The 20,801-nt window shown below is 37.9% G+C and overlaps 1 protein-coding gene across 1 annotated transcript in view; it reads right to left on the reverse strand.

Moving 5' to 3' along the window:
* The window catches only part of LOC111563277 (protoheme IX farnesyltransferase, mitochondrial), a 43,288-nt gene extending 23,206 nt beyond the window's left edge, over positions 1-20,082 (reverse strand). Inside the window, exons 1-4 of the mRNA XM_023262285.3 lie at positions 19,957-20,082; positions 18,087-18,229; positions 17,504-17,894; positions 15,674-15,798 (exon numbers count right to left, since the gene is read on the reverse strand). Of these exons, the coding sequence (XP_023118053.2) occupies positions 15,674-15,798; positions 17,504-17,894; positions 18,087-18,229; positions 19,957-19,987 (690 nt within the window). The 5' untranslated portion in view covers positions 19,988-20,082. The remainder of the gene's footprint in view (positions 1-15,673; positions 15,799-17,503; positions 17,895-18,086; positions 18,230-19,956) is intronic.
* Positions 20,083-20,801: the final 719 nt, after the last annotated feature.

Consider the following 20,801-nt stretch of genomic DNA (forward strand, 5'->3'; position numbering starts at 1 on the left):
TAAACATTTTTTTCATTCGGGCTAAGTTTTTTTTTTTTTTTTTTTTTTTTTAAAAGGCAATATTGACTGAAATAAATGTTATTGTGATAGACCAGTCGACTGTTTCATCTAACCCTAACCTGGAGGTTGCTATTTCCATATTAACTGTATAGAAAACACACAGAAGCAACAACCACAAATCAACCTTTAATTCTCTCCAGGTCCAGTGAGCAACAATGAACAAGAAGCGATGCTCACTTTGCAATTTAATGAAATAAGCATGATAACTGTACATTTGAATCCCAGTAAATTAAGGGAGAATACTGGTAATAGAATGACAGGTATCAATGTCGATAAGCACCATTCACTGTAATGCTCTTTATGTTTTATGTAAAGCACTTTGAATTGTCTTGGACATGAAGGGGGCTATACAAACAAACTTGCCTTGTATCAATACTAGTATTGACAAAATCCTAATAACTATCACTACTATTAAGAAGGAAAGCAAATTCTAAGTAGCGTCGTTGCTGGCAAAAATTGGAACCACACTAAGACCATGTCTTTTCCATAAGCATTTAGTACAAAAAAATCATATACAGGAAAAGACCTGCAGGCTGGAGAAGGAGCCAAAGTACAGAACACCACCACCCAGTACACATACCACCAGTCCACAAACAGTAGGAATGTTCAATGTCACAGGTCCAGGTGAAAAAAACACTAAGATGTTCCAAGTAATACACACATGTATAGGTATAACAACTTCATGGAAGCAATCTCAGAAATGATTACAGTTGTGTGGGTGCAAAATGAATGGGAACACAGCAGTGTCCTTCTAGCTGAATAAGTGACTGTATGGTGACATGAAAGGTGTTCAGAGTAAAACAGCTTTTACTCTGAAAAAGGCTTTTTTTTTCATGCATTCACGGCTGTTGTGGTGGAGGCATGTAGGCAAGCAGATAATACCACAGAGGATGAGTGCAGCTTGAGTCTCCACTGAATGCAGTCTGAACGATCAAACAAGGTCTCTTATGACACGACCAGAAATGTCCATGAGCAAAATATAAAAAAAAATAACAAAATGCAGCTGACCTTTGGCCACTAATTTGGATGAGAGAAGCCCATTCAAAGCAGAGTAATATACTCAGTCCCTCCTGGATTTCGTGGACATTTTTCGAGATTGTTGCGGCCGAAAATGCCTGAATTTGCGGTAGCTTTACTAAAAAAATTGCAATGTAAGTTGCGATGTTTCAGCCATTCTCCTGATATGTTTCGTGGTAGAAAAGTGTTCATCGATCGATGATTTTTTTTTTTTTTGTATTCCACCATAATATTGCACGGGTGTAAAACTGTTTACTTCCACTTTGGTGAAGAACATCAGGAAAATTAACTGTTTTGCACAGTCTTCAGCAGTAATTTTTGATGGTAAATGAGAGACATTAGAATGGGACATGTCTGCATCTTCAAACCAAAAACAAGGAACAAGGAAGTGAATTCGGTGACATACGTACATTACGTTTGCGCCGGGGACTGCTGTGATTGGTGGAACTTACGGGAGGCGGGCCAAAATTGCGGAAAAGCTGCGATGATCGGACAAAATTGCGAGGTCACGCAGAATTCACGGAGATTGGTTAAATTCGCGTGAATTGGCGCGATCGCAACATTGCAAATTCCTGGAGGGAGTGTATACTGTAGTTACACTTGAACCAGATATACGTAGGTTTGTTAGTGGGATGACAGCGCAGTCATCTATGATCCGGTTTACAGGTGAGCTACAGCAAACAGTTATTAGGAGGCATGGAGGGGTAAAATAATGCTATGGTGCAAACACTAACAATAACAAGCACAACCTTTGAGATAACCAAGTGGGGTTAGCTACAAAGCGAAAAGCTTCACCTCATGTGAGGTGTGGAAAGAGGTAAGTGCAGATGAAGGCGTCAGAGCCTGAGCAAATATGTATGTACGTGCAGCACACACCCAGAGACACACACTTTGAACTGTCCAGCAAACGGTAATCAACACTCAAGACATGACAGAGTCTGACAGACTGCCGTGTCATCATACACCTGAAGATCCTTTCAACTAGCCGTGGTGTCTGCAGTAAAGAAGGCTCAGACGGCGGTACACGCCCAACAAAGAAGTATGGCTTCCTCAGGTGAGAGAATAATGATTGGTGGAGGATGAACAGGTGAAAAATCATGTGGACAGAACACGAGCAATGTGATATCCAAGCAGAAGGAATAAAAAAATCTGACTTTTACAGGGCTGCAACCGCATATAAAAGGCAGTCTGTATTTTATGGCACTGGAAAACTGCCTGGTGATATTTATTAAAAGGCTATTTGTGAAACACACAAAAATGAACTCTGGGAAATTCCAACAAAAACCTTTAACAACTGAAGAAGCGAAAAATGCATCAAATATTTTCATGCTGAGGAACAGCGCCCAGTGAAAATAGACGCAGAAGCCTTTTTATAGCATCATTTCAGATGCTTTCAATGCTTAGACAGATGAGATTGTATGGAAGTTTTAGACATTTCAATTAAAACAGGCATACTGAGAATGTATTCCACTGGATTTACTAAAGCTCACCTTTAATACCATCAGCAGATTTGTGCATGTCTATGAAGAGAATGTTGCAAGAGAATGAGGATGAATTCTGCATTATGCTCAAAATAAAACTGGCAGGAGACATAAGTGTGTTTAGTGAAGAGAAACGCAAACAAGACTTAGCTGTCTGAAATGTCAACGTTCCCCAGCCCTTACATTATAACAGTCTTAGCATGGGTACAAGTGTCACCACAATATGGCCCTCAAGGATGTTTCTAAATGAGACTATTATGAGCAAAACTAAAAGGCCGTCCACGGTCGCTCTTTTTCGTATGCTAAATATCAGATGTGGCATTTTTCAGCTGTTCAGGATACGCTTTGTGATTACAAAATGAAGGCCCGAGGACTTAAAATTCACAAAATACACTCTGAATAATAGTCACTGGAGACCAGGCAAATGACCTTTTTAAATTTCAAATAAATATGTGCAGAAGCGGAGAGCACAGAAATGATTACTGAAACTACAAAGTAGCAGGAAATGACAGCTATTCTAAATCTGGGGTGCCTGGTAATAATGTGATGTCTTTATAGAGCTCAGCTGATACGAAAGCACCGCACAAGGAGGGAAAAGGATCTTTGAAGACTTTTCTTTTATAGACGAGGTGCAATAACCTAAAAGCTAGTGTATGAAGATAGTGTATGAACCTATAGAGACAGAGAAAGGAAAGTTGTAACAGATAAACAACAAAAACTGTGATATCCTACTAAGCATTCAAGCAGAACTGTTAAAAACTATTCAATGCAACTCTGAAGCTTATCAGCCAAGTGTGTGAAACTATGCTGCAGACTAGATTATCTACCAACAGTGTGAAGCAGGACAGGTGTATATGAATGTGATCCATCTAAAAGCTGCTCAATATTCACTTTCCACACCAATCTGCACAACCTGAGCAGCTACGTTTAACCCAAGATTAAAGATAATGTGTGCCTCTTTCAGAAAAGTGGAAAGCTAAATTAATTATGTGCCACAAAAACATGTTCCTTGTCAGTTTTTAAAAACATTCTAATAAAAAAAAATCATCAAGCTGTACACACTGTAAATCCCTATGAGAATGTAAGACACGCCCAAAGCTTGGGGAAAAACACCGTCCATGTCGGTAACCATTTTGTTTTCCAGCAGCGATGCCCTTGCCCTAGAAGCTTCTCGGTGTGAATGAAATTAGCATGCGGTGTTGGCTCACGGGCACGCCAATAACAGGGCTGCTTTTGTTAATTATCCATGGATCTCAGCATTACAAAGAGTGTTCCTACTTGCCTTTGGCTAAGTTATGTTCAAAAAGAGAGGGCAAACTTGAGTTTCATAGAAAAAAAAAACTGTAAAAATACATAAATGAGATGTCTTAAGAAAGCAGATGCTCAAAATAGGTGTTTTTCTGAAGCATTACTTTAAAAAAAAGGCATTCTTAGATTTGAAACGACAAACATTCACACATATGTTTGTCAGGATTCCTATTGTGAAGCAAGGTTTTTTCTTTTATTTATCTCTCTCTTTGGCATGAATGAGACCAAAAGCTTGTAAAGAGCACAGATACCACTGAGCTGAAAAACCGTCTTTGTGTCCACATGTACAATTATCCCTCCAGCAACTAGTTAAAGGCAGAGCAAAAAAATAAAAAAAATCACAAAGCTGAATAACTATTATACTTCAGCTCAACTAAAAACAGCAGGTCATTCAATGAAATTTGTCATTTACTTTTTTCTGTGGAGGACTTAAATGCAATACAGTACCACACATCACAACACAGCGAGCACTCATCTGACTAACATTAGCATCACAAAAGACGTTCCGCATCATTGCACAGCCATTGCTTTTTCTGTCATAATACTTTCACTTTCTTCATGTCATAATGCAGAATTTTGAGCAGCTCAACTTAACAGAAAACATTTGGGCTGAGGCTTGTCAGTGACATTACATCTACTAAATAGGCATGCAAACTTCTGTCTCCATTACAGCAACAATGCAAAGGGTTGGTGACAAGCAGAGAGGGACGCTTTTTAAATGAGTGCATTTTTGGCAACCCATTATCACTGTCCATAATCTGCTTTAGTGAGATTCCAGAAAACAGTTTGTCCTCTAGATATGCAGAGGCCTCTACACCAACTGCCTTCACCCACTGATACGTCCACCATGTTTGTTGAGGGTCCGAATGAAACTAAAAAGAAGACACCAACAGCACCAATATCATAAACACAGGAGAGGTAGCTAAGGCAGTCGCTCAAAGAAATACTGAGAGAAATTTATGGTCAAAACCTGTCAGATTCTACTTCTTCTACTGCTGCCATAAACAGTAATAGTAACAGGGGAATTAAATACATCATATGGAGTGTCCCTGGTTGGTGCAAAAACATTTACTCAGCTTGTATGGGGTCAGCCTTTGCCAAAAGCGACTGAAAGTATGCGTGTGTGAGCGGCGTAGAGACGGTTTCCCTCCTCTCTGACTCATGTCTCAGTGGTGTCTGCATCTCGCCTTGTTGGTCAATGAAGCCCATAATCATGGTGTTTTGTCAAAACCAAAGGCCTATCAGGGCGGTGGAGAGGAGGCGCTCCACCTGCCCATCTGTCAGTCACGTTCAGCCCCTTCGGGTGAAGTCAGCTCTACTGTGGTGAGGTGTGTTTGCACCAACAAGCTGTGGCAAGGAAAGCTCAGATGCGAGTATCAGTGCGTCACTCCAGTGTGATCTTGACAAAAGATGACAGTGTGTTGCTGACAACTTCAGTAAGAGTCATTGTTTTGATCTTGTACTTCCTCCTTTGAAGTAAGAAAACAGTATTTATCACCCTGTATGTATTTGATGAGCCTTACACTTAGCATACTTGAAGCAACAAGAACATGAGTTGATAAACAAAAATTAATACATACACTACCATTCAAAAGTTTGGGGTCATACAGGCAATTTCATGTTTTCCCTGAAAGCTCACACTACTGCTAACATAACTGCACAAGGGTTTTCTAATCAATGAGCCTTTCAACACCATTAGCTAACACAATGTAGCATTAGAACACAGGAGTGATGGTTGCTGGAAATGTTCCTCTGTACCTCTATGGAGATATTCCATTAAAAATCAGCTGTTTCCAGCTACAAGTCATTTACCACATTAACAATGTCTAGACTGGATTTGTCATTCATTTAATGTCATCTTCATTTTAAAAAAAAAATGCCTTTATTTAAAAAATGAGGACATTTCTAAGTGACCCCAAACTTTTGAACGGTAGAGTGGATTGATACAATATATAGTGTATGAGTTGTGTTACTAAACTACAGTGGAAAAAGATCCAAAAATTAAACAATATGAACTCTTGAGCACCTGTTTTTCACTTTTATGCTAGTTAGGTTGTGTCCCTAACAGGGGTATAGTGTAACTCAGGGTGGGCGTCTCAGTAATTTTCTTAAATTAAAAATAAAAACAGAACAACTATACCTTTTTAGACATATCTCTGATTACCAGATCATTTAATAACACCAAGTGGAGATTAATGTCAGGACGATACAGCTACCAGTTTAAAAAAAGTGAACTTGAAATATTACTGTTGTTATACCTTAAGAGTTTCCCTTTCAAAAGGTAACAACATTTGGTGTTCATGGTATGAATATTTAAGCCTTTAAATGACATGTTTTGGCTCAGAGGGTTATAACCCCGTGTCATTTGATGCAGATAAGACCGTTGAACTGAAGAGAAGTTGCAGAAAACCGATACTGAGAAAGACTTTGCTTTAGCTGTTTCCAATACTTCTCTAAATTCACTCAGTTGGATTCATTAACTTTTATTAGCCGGGTTATACTGACTGCAAGTGGCGAGCTGGTATTTTACGGATTCAGTAGGAAAGAGGCGCTGCTGAAAATTAACACCTTCGAAGTAATTCATCAGAATGCGGCGGTTGCCTGCCAACATGCTTTTGTAAATTACTCTCTTGCATCTACTTCAGTAAGTTTGTGTGCCTATTTAAACTTTTAATATCCCTACTGTAATTGAAATGTGTAAAATGTAAATGGATCGTTTTAGCAGCTACATCATAGTAGCTTCAGCCTTCAACTGGATTAAACTTTAATTTCAGAACCAGGATTTAAACAGCTTCTTAGCCACACATTCAGTTAAAGTCATGAAAATATTGTATTAAAGTGTCATTTAACTACAACACTGAGGACAAATTCTATGATAAACCCTCAACATACAAACAAAATAAACCATTACAACATTATTAGACACCAGAATATTATCGGTATCATAGCATCCAGGCCGAACAAACACTTTGCCAGGCAACACTATTTGTTCTAGCTTCCTCTTAGGCGTTGTCCTCTGGGCATATAAAAGGTGGATTTACCCTTCATGACTCTATCAGAGGATCGCATCTGTCTCCCATCTGAAGCTACAAGGGATCCATTTGTACAGTTTGAAATGGGCTGGCACCCCACAGCTGATAAAGACAAAAGGCTTTAAAGAAATTAACTATTAAACAGGCCTGTCTAGTTAAATATTCATTTTAATCCGGCACTGAAAGAGAGATGGCCATCGTGTCCTTTTTGTTCTGTCTTGCTAGGCGATTAAAAAGGAATTTCCATACCTTCTCCCAGGCTGAATTAACAGCTTGGTGGAGACCATGAAAACAAAAAGCGTACAACTATTAATGGCAAAGGTCAGCTTTCTCTTTTGTTTTAACTAAGCTGGTGGGAAACAAGATCTTAAGAACAGCATCTGCAGTCAGTAAGGAAATCTCCTTTGTTAAGTCAACCAGTTGGCAAAAACCCTCATGTGTTTGACCTTTAACTCCATGAAAGCGCTCCATAAAATGTTAAAAACATAATAATTTGACAGACGAACCACTTGAACATTCAGTAAATACTATACTTACAGCAAAAGTAATATATACAGTAGTTTGAAATTTCACTGTACTGTTAAATATCTATATAAAAATGATATTTTTTTATACCATTTGCATATAAATGGCGTAAAATCGAAGTCACCCTCTACTTTTAAAGCATTTAATCTCCAACTTAAGGGCCTAAAGCAGCAAAAGCATGACTTTAATTACTTTTAACACACTTGGACATCTATGTAAAATGTTATGTAATTTTTACATCATTTGCACATAAATTGCATGAAATAAAAGCTAAAGCTAGTGTCATTACTGTGTTTGATCTCACTTTCAAAAGACTAAGGAGCAAAAAAAATCGTCATTTTCCCTCAACTATTAATGTGCTTTTGAAGGCCGCTGTATGTATAATATAGGGGGTATTGTGAACATATCCGCTGCAGTTCAACACATGAACCCTGGTAAGTTAACAATGGAGGGTAATTTGAAAACAGAATGAAAATAAACGGCATGAAAGGATCGTCATGCTACGAGGTATTCCACATTTGAAACCATATCTTCTGTTGATACCTCTCTGCAAGGCACAAATCCGGTGGTGCAAGGGTTTTATTGTCTTTGAAGAGTGGAATGGTTGGTGGGATTTTAGCGGCTATGAGGTCTTGTTACAACTAATGATCCTCTCAAGAGGTACCATGTTTTGCGAGGTGCCCTATCCTGGAAAATTATGGCGGCAGCCTTGACTGTTGGGGCCCAGAAATGCAACGCCAACCCAGCCTGACGTAGACCAATACCACCTACCAGGCTGCTCATGTGCCACTATCTACTACACCTAAAGCACATCTAAAGCAGTAAATAAATAAAATCTGTTCAGTAAAATTATCATAATCAACCATCTTAGCAGGAAGTGTATTAAATCATTAAAAGTATAGGCAACGGCTACTGGTAATTGTAATGGTCCCGTAGATGTGAATTTTGATGAATCATTACTTTGCCTGAGCAAAATTAATTCAAGTTATATAATGCATATAACAACAGTTCAGGATTACACAACCCCATCAAAACGCTCACTTTGCTTTGGCTGTGACGAGGCTCGATAAATTAAAATTACTCACTGCAAAAACTCAAAATCTTACCAAATCCATTTGTCTTATTTTTAGTCAAAATGTCTCATCCCACTTGATTTAAGATAAATTCACTTAACAAGAGACATTTCAGCAGATGGAGGGACTTGTTTTAAGACAATGCATCTTAAATATCTTGTTAAGTCAAACAATCTTGAAATGATCTTGTTTTGAGTTGAATTTTACAAGAAACAAGGTTCATTTTATTTTTCATACATTTTTCAAACTGAGATGTTATTTGTAGAAGCTACACAATCTTGATTTAACAAATAAACTTCACTTGATTCAAGTAACTGCATTTTATTGGAAAATCACCAATTAGTTCATATTGTCAAGTTTGCTAACGTGTTGCTGCAAATTCAAAAATAAATAGTTGATTTCAATACTAGACTTGTTTACATGGTGTAGAGTTATTTATAAATGAGGGAGGAAGAACCATGGTCATATTTACAACTAATGTATTTTCAACCAACTGTATGCAGACAGATATATGAAAATGATTAAATCACACTTTTTAATCTGGTTTCAAGGACAAGCTGGTCTTAGATCTAGAGTCATGTCACTGTTATACAAGCTGAAATAATTAAAATACATCTTACATTTTGTACTCAACATGAATGTTTAAAAAGCAAATGTCTACTTTTGAGTTAAAACCAGCTGCTTTTGGACATAGCTGGCTGACCCTAAAACGCAACAAATGCTGTCAAACACGACTAAATATTTGGATTTCTAGCTAACAGTGAGAAGACATATCTGAAAATGCTTCAATTAATCTTTGTAATCTTATTTTAAATGCATGATCTTAAATCTAGAGAAGTGCTGCTATAATACAACTCAAAATAAGTTTAATACATCTCAAATTAGGAGGTTACATAAAGCAAAAATCTATTTATTTCCAGAAATCTGACCAAGCCATTTTTCACTTGTTCTATTGGCAGATTTTTTCATTTATTTCAAGGTTAAAGTTCCTTGAAATAAGTTTTTTTCTTGTTTTGAGAGGGGCATTTTTTCCAGTGTATTCATAAAAATGCAGAGAAATATAAGGAGCAAGAGTTTCCAATAAGGGCCTTATTAGTGACTCAGTATAGTTGATTGGCTAATAATTGGTTGGCATTTGCACAAATTCACATTATGGATTTTCAACTGGTTGGTTGGCTTCCTTTAGATTGCTATGAATTTGTCTGATTATTTGTAGTACAGAAAATAATGGCGACTATTTACAGAATGGGGTGCAATTCCTACAAAATGCCTCTAATATGGATTGTAACTGAAGCTAGAAGTCAGCATTTAGAGTTAGCCCACAAGTCAAATATTCATTTCTAATTCAGTCCAGATCCAACATAAAACTGCGTCACAGAGCTAATGTAATCCAAACATCTTCCTAAAGTGTGATTCAAAGACTTAAACCAAGATCAGCTTGTAAATTTGTATCGGTGCAGTTTCAAAACCCAGATTCACGAATTACACGCCTCAAGGGGGGATTCGTGTACAATAACGTGTGGGAATTTCCAGGCTTGATTCAACTCGCATTACAGGTGACGGCACACATGTGATGGGCAAATGTTTTGATAAATATGATTTAAAAGATGACTGCTATTTCAAACAAAATACAGATGGTAGTCAGAGATTAAGATCTCAACCATGAAAACAAGCTGCTATTGTAATAACATGAGCTTGAAATAGAAGACTGAGGTGCTTTACAGTGTTTCTACAGTTAAAACCATGAGCTTGTGCTAGATATAGAAGGTTTGTATATCTCTGTTAACCCTCGTGTCGTCCTGCAGGTCAAAATTGACCCGTTTTAAAGTTTGAAAATGTGGGAAAAAAATAATATTTTCACAGTGAAACTTCTGATGTCCACATTTTCAATATTTTTGGGAAATCTTTGAACATTTTTTGTGGAAAAAAAGAAATGTTAAAAATGTTTCTTAAGACCATTCACAAAAAAATCAACCAAAATCCAGCAAATTTCACTGGATTTTGGTTGATTTTTATGTGAATGTTCTTAAAGAAAATATTAGAAGTTTTACTGATATATATGGAATCACTTTAGATATTTTTAGGATTTTTTTGAAAGATTTTTACTCATTTTTTGAAAATATTTGCAAGAATTTTCGTACCAAATTTGGGGGATTTTTTTAAAAATAAAACTTATGAGGGAAACTTTTAAGGAATTACTGGAATTTTCTTCCTGATGGTTTTACAAATTTTCAGAAATTTGGGGAATTTTTTTGCTGAATTTTTGGATTTTTTCAGACAAGGAAACAATATTTTTTGGTGCCCATAAATGAGGACAACAGGAGGGTTAATGTATATATTATGCACATTAACAGAGATTCAAAGAGTTGACCGTCAAAAAAAAAAAAAAAAAAAAGCTGCTACGGTTATATGACAGGTAAAACTAAACAACTTTTTTATTTATTCTATGTATAGCATCTTTTTAAAAAGTAAAAAAAAAAACATAATATCATATGCTGGTAATACATGACTGTCTGCATAACCTGTGCCCATGTTCAGTCATGTACCCACATACTCTAAGGACCAGGGTTAGGGAAGGGAAGCATGCAGAAGGGTAAATAATGCATGCCTGCACAGGACAAGGGAGAAGGGCGTAGCTTGCAGTGGTAGGAGTGGCTGGGCTGGGGGCTTGTGGGGGCTCACTAGAGCGTGCCAGCCTCAGACAGCTCACCACAGACACAGACACAAAAGGAGACCAGGTCACGAAAGCAGAAATGACACTAGTCAACCACAAAACAAGCCAGCTTGAATTATCATCAAAACAAACACGCACGCCGACATGGGGAGACTTGCACTACAGATCCCGTCCCAAATAGCTGAGCGGGACTCTTCTGGCAGTAAAAGGCCATATCAGGTCTTATTTACACTGCTGGGGACCTCAGACCTCCCTCCGGGTCTTTCAGGCTCCAGCCTCAAACTCTCATCTGACCCAATTATCCAATTAGCTGAAGTAGTGGCCAGACTAGAAGGTGATGATGGCTGGAACACCTGCAGAGGCCGAGCCTGCTGTGGGGCCCAGGAGTGCTGAAGTCTGAGGCGAGCAGCATTTTCCAACTAATGTTAGCTGGGATTCAAACTCACAGAACCTCAGTTGTCAAATCTTTGGTGAGACTTTGAACAGGCTGAGTCATTTCTCTCAGAGTAAGTTCTCTAGAAAGGTGAGAGGCTCTACAAAGGCTTTAGTGACAATCAAGCTGTGCAACAAAAAACAACACACTAAAAAGTTCTTGCTTAAGAGCCCAGAGAAAACTACTTGAACTGAAAGTTTAAATAATTACATCCCTTTGTTGTTGGACCTGACTGTTCTCTCTGACTGTAAGAACAACATGACAGCATTAAGCCTCCTGACTGTGGCAAGAAACTCAAGACGGTGACATGCCTTTGTTACGTGACTCCGAGTGCTTACACCCTTCCGTCAGTTTCCTAAATAGAGTAACGTTTTAAAAAGAAACCACAACATTTCTGTTTGGCCTGCAGGCACTTCCCAATGGGACAAAGAGCAGCCTTGGGTTTTGACAGCTCCGCTGAAGGTCTGACTGCCACTTCCAAGAGCCAAAGCATTTTTTTCTCCCTGAAAGCATTTTCCTCCTTTCCTCAAGGTAATTCGACAGTTGTGTGGTCACATACACTCACACACTCCTCGGCTTCTTTAGATGCTGAACATTAAGGGATTAGGGTGGAGCAGCAGAATCCATAGGAAGTGATGTTCACAAGGGTCTTCCTCTGCTTTGATTTGTTTTCGAGCTTTTGTTTGATTTTTCATATAAAAAGACTTTAGCTTTGATCACAACTAATCACACTAATGGCAAAGCACCAGTAGTTTTCAGATGAAAAGCGGTAAAAAGGAAAAATCCCTGGCAGCAGATCTGAAGGGAGGATGTTTCTCTGTTTCATTCCATCTTTTCTTTTTGGGATTATGGAAAAAAATGGATGGACAAAGCGCTGAGATCAACAGCACACAGGTGAGGGTGTGTCTGATTTTTTAAAAAAGAGCCAAACTACACTCCTGAGTGTATTTAGTCTGTTGCAGAGATGTGGATAGCACCACCACAGTGACTGAGCAACAGCCAATTATGTGTCACACATGACATCCTGAGTGCTTCTGTGTGTATAATTACTTGGAGGAAAATGACATTCTTCTCCAAACAAAGTAACAACTACTGCTGCGTTGTACGTAGAACGGCACATATTTGTCATACTAGACAAACCAGCCCACTACAAACAAGTGTACTTTCCCAACAATGTTTCTCCCTTTAAGGTTTCCTCTTGAATTACTTTGTCTACTTCAAAGTCGACTTCACTCCAAGACAGGTGGCTAATTTGTCAGAAACAATAATCTCATCTCCAACTCTTTCTAATTAGGACCATGATGACATGCAAAATGTGCCCACAGAGAAGAAGGGATCAGAGAACAGAGTGGATCTGACTTGTGTGAAGGATCAGGCTCACATACCAGCTACTAGCCACAAGAAAGGATCCCTTGGCCTCAAACAGAGTAAGCACTGATGAATTTCAGGCTAAGATACACATGGCCATTTGTGAAAACACAGAGAAATGTTGAAGTAATATTCTACCAGGATCTCTTTACAGTTCACTGTATATTTATGCGCAGAAACCATGTGAAGCATTCCCAAAATACCATGCCTTCTACCAGAGGACACTTTTACCCACATGTATAAGGCAAAAACAGTCTTTCAGACATTAAAATTTACAGATATTAAATGTTTTCATGACTTCATACGGATGTTTTATGATGTTTTATTAGAGCTTAAAAAGGGACACAGACACAGCCAAAGTTTTGGAATTCTACCACAATCCTGCAGTCATTTTTAACTTTCAAGCTTTAAAAACCCTGCTTTTTAAAAAATTTGACTTGAACAAAATACCTGCAAAGTGCTTAAACTCATCCAAAACTTCCATGACAATAATTGAGGATAAGTATTTTCTGTACATCTTTGCACGCACTTATTTAATTTGGAAATACAATTTAAGCATCGCTCTGAACTTTTGAATATTTCGCCCTCAATGTTATGAAACTAGACCTGAAGCGGCAGAGAAAGCAAGAGGCTCTGAAAGGCAAATAGCATTGTTTTAATGAAACATGAAGCTGTGTTGTATCCTAACCTCAGGCTGAGTTAGTGGAGAAAATGAAGACTGACAGGAATGATGTGAGGGTGGGCCTGGAGTTAGGGACACCCACGGTACAAACAGGGCCTGCCGCCTCTTACATCACTCAACGCTCTGAACGTCTTGGAGCTCGACTCTCAGCTCAACTACTCTGCATGGGAATAGGGGGACATTTTTCAAATACCTGAGGGATATTTACACACCTGCTCAGTGTGTGGTAGAGGTGTGCAGCTCTGTTTCAGGCCGCTACGGAGACAATATAATTTTCAACTGACGTGACTGAAGCCTGACCACAGAGTCAGAACTGTCCAAACATAACTAAAGATGTAACACCTGTAGCTAAATGACAGCACACACGCAAGATCATCAGTGTTGTTTCACATCTTTTTGGGCTTCATGGAGGAGTTTGCTATTAGAAAACAATTAATGACAGCAACTGTAATGTAGCTGTTGATGGTAGGTTCAGGCAAGGGGATTGGGGCGCCTCAAGGGCATGAACCTGCAGTGTAATCAAGGCCTTCGCCAAATTACAGACCAAAGACACCACAAAGCATAGTTCAATCCAGGGCTGAGGGAGAGGTCACCCATTATACTAATATTCCTAAGTCACGGAGCAAATTCCAATGTACAACATCAACACTAGACAGTAAAGGGAGGCTCTGCTTATTGGAGGCATTTTAAGCGTCTGAGCACACTAACTGTCCTTTGTTTACGGCTTCAAAAAAACCTTTCAGCATTACAGTCAGCTCAATGCATTTTTAAGATGCGTAGCAAATGAGGAATGTGGAGTGGGTAAAAAAAAAAAAAAAAAAAAAAAAAAAAAAAAAAAAAGGGGGGGGGGGGGGGGGCTTTTTCAGCATTCTGTGGAACATAATCAACCCCAAGAAGAAAACTGTGGCTGTGGGAGTCTGTCAACAAGCAAGTTCATGTTTGTATAACATGTCAAGAAAAAAACGACATCACGTGTTATTGGGCCAACAAATATCTTGCCAACTCAGAAACAAGTCCCTCTCTTCCCAAAAGGAAATTGGTACTTAGTCAATAAAAAGACCAGAAACATCTGTGATGTTTACTGCCATTCAAGAAACAGTTATGTGTTTAATATTCTTTTGCTTTCAGTAAATTAGCTGTGGTTATTCATTAGTTGCACAGAGTTACCATTATAATCCTGGAGTAGCCTTGCTGATTCTTATAATATTCCATTTGTTGACAGTTTGACTGCACTAAATACTTTAAATCACACAACAGTACCAGTCAAAAGTTTGGACACACCTTCTCATTCAGTGCTTTTTATTTATTTGTATTATTTTCTATATTGAATTGTTGTTTTATTGTAAGACTAAAGGGCATATAAACTGTTGTTTGTGTTTGTTTGTTTACAATATTATTGTGTGATTATGTTGAATAGACTGATAGTGGGTCACCTGCATATGGGCGGGGATAATCAAGTGAATATATTCACCTGTCTTGACTTTTTCATTGTTTGAGAGGGAGTAAGATGGGTCGCCGTTTTTTTTATTGACTGCTATTTTTCTTCGATTGCCTTGATTACTTACATTATGACTTTGTGTACGTAATCATGAATTGATTATCTTTTTCTTTAACAAAAGGTTAATTTATTTGTTGCAAATCTCAGTGTATTCTTCTGCTAGCGTGTCAGACAAACAGCCCCAGCCTCTCAGCGACTCTTGTTCATTTAGGTAGCTACAGTAGATTAATACTGAAGATTAACACTTTCTTGTTTGCAACATAATTCCATTTGTATTGTTTTATAGTTTTGATGTCTTCAGTATTAATCTACAATGTAGAAAATTATTAAATAAAAACCACTGAATGAGAAGGTGTGTTCAAACTTTTGACTGGTAATGTACATTGAGTTTTATCATGTAAAAGGCGAGCTGTGATTGGGCCGACATGTGGTGTGCAAAAACTCACCTACAAAACACACATTCATACATACAGAGATATACATGTTTAGCTTTGTCTGGCCACCGTTTGACAGTAAACTAACCTGGTTAATTGAATTGGCGGTGCAGGAGGCGAGGCCTGTTCCAAGCAACGACACGGAAAACATGATGGGATCGAAGGGCACTGGAGCCATCGCATAGCCAGCTGCTGCAGTTGTAACCACCAACGCTGAAACAAAACAATACAGCAGAAATCCATTTTTAAAGTTTTCTTCAAGTGTTATTTCTTAAAATAACATGCAAACAGTAAGCACTGCCAAAGCTATGACTTACTGCTGTCAAAGTGTGATTGTAAGGAAAGCAGCGAAACAGGAAGGAAAAGCTAACAGCACCTTACGATTCATTTTACTGCAAGAGAGACACCTTTTCATGCACTCTTTGAAATGGTCTAAAACGTAATTACACTCGGATCCTGAGGCTATCCAGCTGACAGTACCAGTATCTCTACTCAACAGCTCATAATCAGTTTTTAAAAAAAAAAAAGACTCGTCAGTTCAAACATACGTAAAGACTTAGTTCCGTTTTAACAATATAGGCTGCTAAGCTCCACTGGAGGATGTATATTTTGGAGTTTGCTGTAAAAACAGGGATTGTTTTGGCCATACTGAGCAAACAGATCAAAGGAAAACAGGATTATGCTGCAGATGTTGTCTCCTGGGAAAATGGGCCAAATGTGAGACAAGGAGCAGTAATGCCAAATAACAGTCACTTAATGACTGACAATCTCAGCACTACCATAAAATAAAACCTGCTTGCATGGTTTTAATCTGTGTAAAGCACTTTTGTACATGAAACAGTAAGTACTTATCGGTATTTGTTTCATCCACAGGGCTCCAAACTAAATTTTTACACTAGTTGCACTGGTGCACTCAACTTTTTAGAGGTTCCAGCACATAGTTTAGATGCAACTAAAACCTTTCAAAATACCTTTTGGTGTCTAGTAATGGATTAGAAGTGTTACTTTTGCTGTCAGTTCCCATATGCATTGGTAATATCTTAGCAAATTAAGTAAATGATTGTAAACAGTAACACAGATAAATGTTTTGTACAGTTTACTCCTTTGTTTTCATAAGAATGAACTGGAACTTCAGTTTAGGGAAAGGTAGCTGTATTAACTATACTATTAACATTGGAGAAATGTACTGTCATGTCCTATTTTCTACTACTTCGGTTTGCTCTTGCCTAGTGCTCAAATGCTGTGCGGAGAGGTATGGCTCTACCAGCAACGCATCTGTCACAGGAAAGGACAAGTTTCCCTGTCCTTTTTAAAGGTTTGTTTGCTTGTTTCACTAGATCAAAGTCGAGTCCCACAGGCTGAGAAATTAATTCTGGGTGCTGCAACACAACCAATGTGCATACAGAGAGTCATGCACATCACAGATTCCACCTCAACACCACACAGGCAGACTGTTTACTAGAATTTACAGATGTTCACAAAGCACTTCACATGCATAGGTAAGCTAAAGCGGGTGGCTGTGCACAGAGAAGTCCCTAGTCCCTCTTCAGGTACTGCAGCTCAGACAGGTGTGTGGTCAAATATTAGTTTGAAAACAGTGAAATAAAGCATTTATAATGTCAGATTTTTCTCAGATGACAAAAGTGATTTTATCTACCTGTGTGAGCTGCCCAGAGACACACAGAAAAATCTGCTAAATATCAGGTATGACAGTATGACTAGTAAAAAAAGTTTAGCCACACCTGACAGACTTTTGGTTGCAACCAAAACTGTCACTCTGGAGCTCAAATCCAGCTGCCTTCCATGGCCATTATTTAACACAGTTTCAGATATGTACAAGATTCTGAATGTATTTTGTGTCACTCTTGTTTGCTTGCATGCTCCTATATGCACAATCAAGTGTATATGTATACTCTACCTGTAAGTTTGATTTTGGCAAGTCTGGCATAGACATCTGGTAAGTCGGCCACATCAACCTTCAGCTCTTTCCACTGTCTGTCTAGACGTGCCTGCTTTGCCTCATTCGACTCGACATGGATATGTGGAGTTTCTTCTGTAGTGGCAACAACACGTGACACAGAACCTTTTTTTGCTGCCACATCCTTTGACTTCAAGGTGGAGACTTCAGGCTGTGCTTTACTGGTGACATCCTGTGGCTGTGGAGCAGCTTCTGTGGCCACAGCCTCAATAGTTGGTATTCTCTCCACTTGCCGTTCAACGCTGTCATCTCTCTCATCCACAATGGTAAGAACAGGCGACTGTTTGGGGATTGCACGTTGCTGAAGCTCACTGCTGGTCTTTGAAACATACTGAAAACAAACAAACAGATGGAACAGGTGATGAATGCCATAGTTAAGAGACAATTAAAATGAATGAAGAAATGTATTGGGGGGGGGAAAAAACAATCAAGGTTACTGTGGTGTGCTATGAAGAATATAGCAACAATAACAACCAACTCAGCTTTTTAAGTGCAAAGGAAATTGCAAATCAAAGAAACGTACCTGGCGTTTGAGGAAGTTGAGATGCTGATACGTCAGCCATTTTGATGGATCTCTTTTGTGCAGTTGGATGAGGCTGCGAGCAATCTGGTTACATCGAGGAACATTTTGAACTAATTTCTGTTTTACACTTACACCGACAAAACCTATAAGAAACACAAGACAGAATGTTTCATCGTTCAAATAGTGTGGTCTGATTGTACCCAAGAGAAAAAAAAATTGTTCAATATTACATAGCATGTCCATGGAGACACAGAAAAGAGCAGAACGACATCAAACTAAACATTTTAGACAGCATATAATGTGTCCTTCATTAAACAGAAGCATGATCACGTATGAAAGGTGATACATGTAGACTTATTATTATGGTGGCCATGACCTTCCAAAATTAAGATTATACCAACAAGGACTAGTAATATTACATCAGATATACTACACCTCTAATCTTTTCCACTTCCTTACTACATTATTGTTGATAGAATGACACGTGTTCACCCTGAAATGTAAAAATGTTCAGTTCAGGAACAGCTTCTTTCCCACCACCATCCGTCTACAGAGGACTGTAAATATCAACACTCTTTACTGCCTTTCACAACTGCAATTACCTCGGGACATGTGCAATAACTTCTTATTTACTCTCTTTTTTTCACTTATTTATTTTCATTCACTGCACTACTGCACCAGTATTTATTTATAACTTTTTTTTTTTTAATCGCCAGCGTGTGTTTTTTATCACTGACCCTGCATCATCACCTGGTTCTGCAGTGAATCTCGGATGTAATTTGCCTGAATGACAACAAAGTCATCTAAATCTGAATTGTAATTGGAATCTGTTTAATTGCTAAGTTCATATATTAATAATAAATTTGAGTCTGTGTTTTGTTGCATAACTGTAAACACTTGGTTAAAAGATTTTTTTAAAAAAGAAAGTGTTGCAGGTCAAATAAACACTAAGTGCTACAAGACAGATAACAAGCAACATACACAACTCAAATAAAAAGCAAGTGCATCAAGACATTCAGATATGACAATCAATGCTTTTTCTATATTTTTATACCTTGTGCTGTAAATAACACTGTCCGTCTAAAATGTTCAAAATGTTCTATAAATAAATTTGTGGGGAAAAAAGCAAGTGCATCAAATCAGAGCTGTTATCAAGTAATAAAATATTTACACTGTCCTTTAAGTAAGACAGCTGCACAGGAAATGTGCAAAAACTTACAGTATGAAAAGTAAAGCCACAGACTTAGTGTACGTGACTACTGCACTTCACATTAAGTTGCTGGTTTACTGGGTATATTTAGCTTAAAAGAATGCAGTGTAATTCAACCCTGAAGTTAGTTAGTGGAGGGTCAGCGTTGGCTAAGACAGTTTTATAACGATGCTGGTTTAACTTTAGGCTCACTTTGACAATTTGTCAAACTGTACGATGTTCATAACAACATGTGTATGCTTTTCAGGTTAAAGAGGATGGCCCACTTATTAAATACACTACAGTATAAAGCTACTAAGGTAAACGTTACGTTGTTTTGCTGTTGTAGCGTCCTTAGCTGACTTGTCATTAAGTGACATTTACAGATGATTCCTGCATTAATTTTACGGTACACCAACGTTTTTGAAATGTTTAACAACATGCAGCTGCAACACCACAGCTACAGTCACTAATCAGCTTATTTTAGTGTATGAGGATGACTTCTATCTAAGGTCACTGCTAGCTTCCTGCCTCTTCTGTTAGCTTCCTTCCATCCGGATAGCTGAGCTAGTTAGTTAGCTCCTGCATTAGCTTCAGTGCTGTTATTAACAAAGCGCAGATTAAAATGACTTAGAAATGTAACAGAGCATTGAAATAAACAGTCATCTGCTCTGGTGTTACCTGACAGTCTGCTACATGGCGTTTTGTACATGTTCTCCGATCAGAAAGCCGGTTCCCGGTTCGACCCCTTCACATGCAGCACGCCGCCATTTTCACCTCGTTAGGTAAAGAGAAGCACTTCCGGAGCACACAACGTCACGTAGGCTTCCTCATACGTCATATATGAGTGAAACCACAGACTGCATAATGATTTATTTTATTTTATTATTTATATAATGTATTTATTATGCAGTTTATGAGTAAAACAAATAACTACAACCAGACGAATATAATATTTACTGTATTGATATATTGATGCGTATTTATGATATTCCCACCCAAAATGCACAAATAAAAAAAATTATAAATAAATAAATCTACTGTTTCTTAAAATAGATTGTGACCACATAAACAAATAACACAAATATTTTAATTTATTATATTATATTATATTATATTATATTATATTATATTATATTATATTATATTATATTATATTATATTATATTATATTATATTATATTATATTATGTGTCTTAGTAAAATGAGACACTGCCCTTATTTATTTTGAGAGCAAAAATGTTTTTTCAGAATCACAAATTACACGGTGTGTTTCATTTCTAAATCACATCAAATATAATTTCAGCTAAATATGTGAATAGATCATTTACTGCAACTAAACTAAAAAAGAGCTACCATAGCCATGGTTTAGCTTGCATACTCAGAGAATTACCACAACAATAAAAGTTCTATCTAGTTATTTGTACGTATGTCATTTCTTCTCCAAACATGTGCAGTATATAAACATTGTCAGAAATGAGAAGTATGCCTATGTGGTGACCTTGGTCAAAATGGTTTTGACAGCT

The sequence above is a fragment of the Amphiprion ocellaris genome, chromosome 18 (assembly GCF_022539595.1).
Source record: "Amphiprion ocellaris isolate individual 3 ecotype Okinawa chromosome 18, ASM2253959v1, whole genome shotgun sequence".
NCBI classification, from domain to species: domain Eukaryota; kingdom Metazoa; phylum Chordata; class Actinopteri; family Pomacentridae; genus Amphiprion; species Amphiprion ocellaris.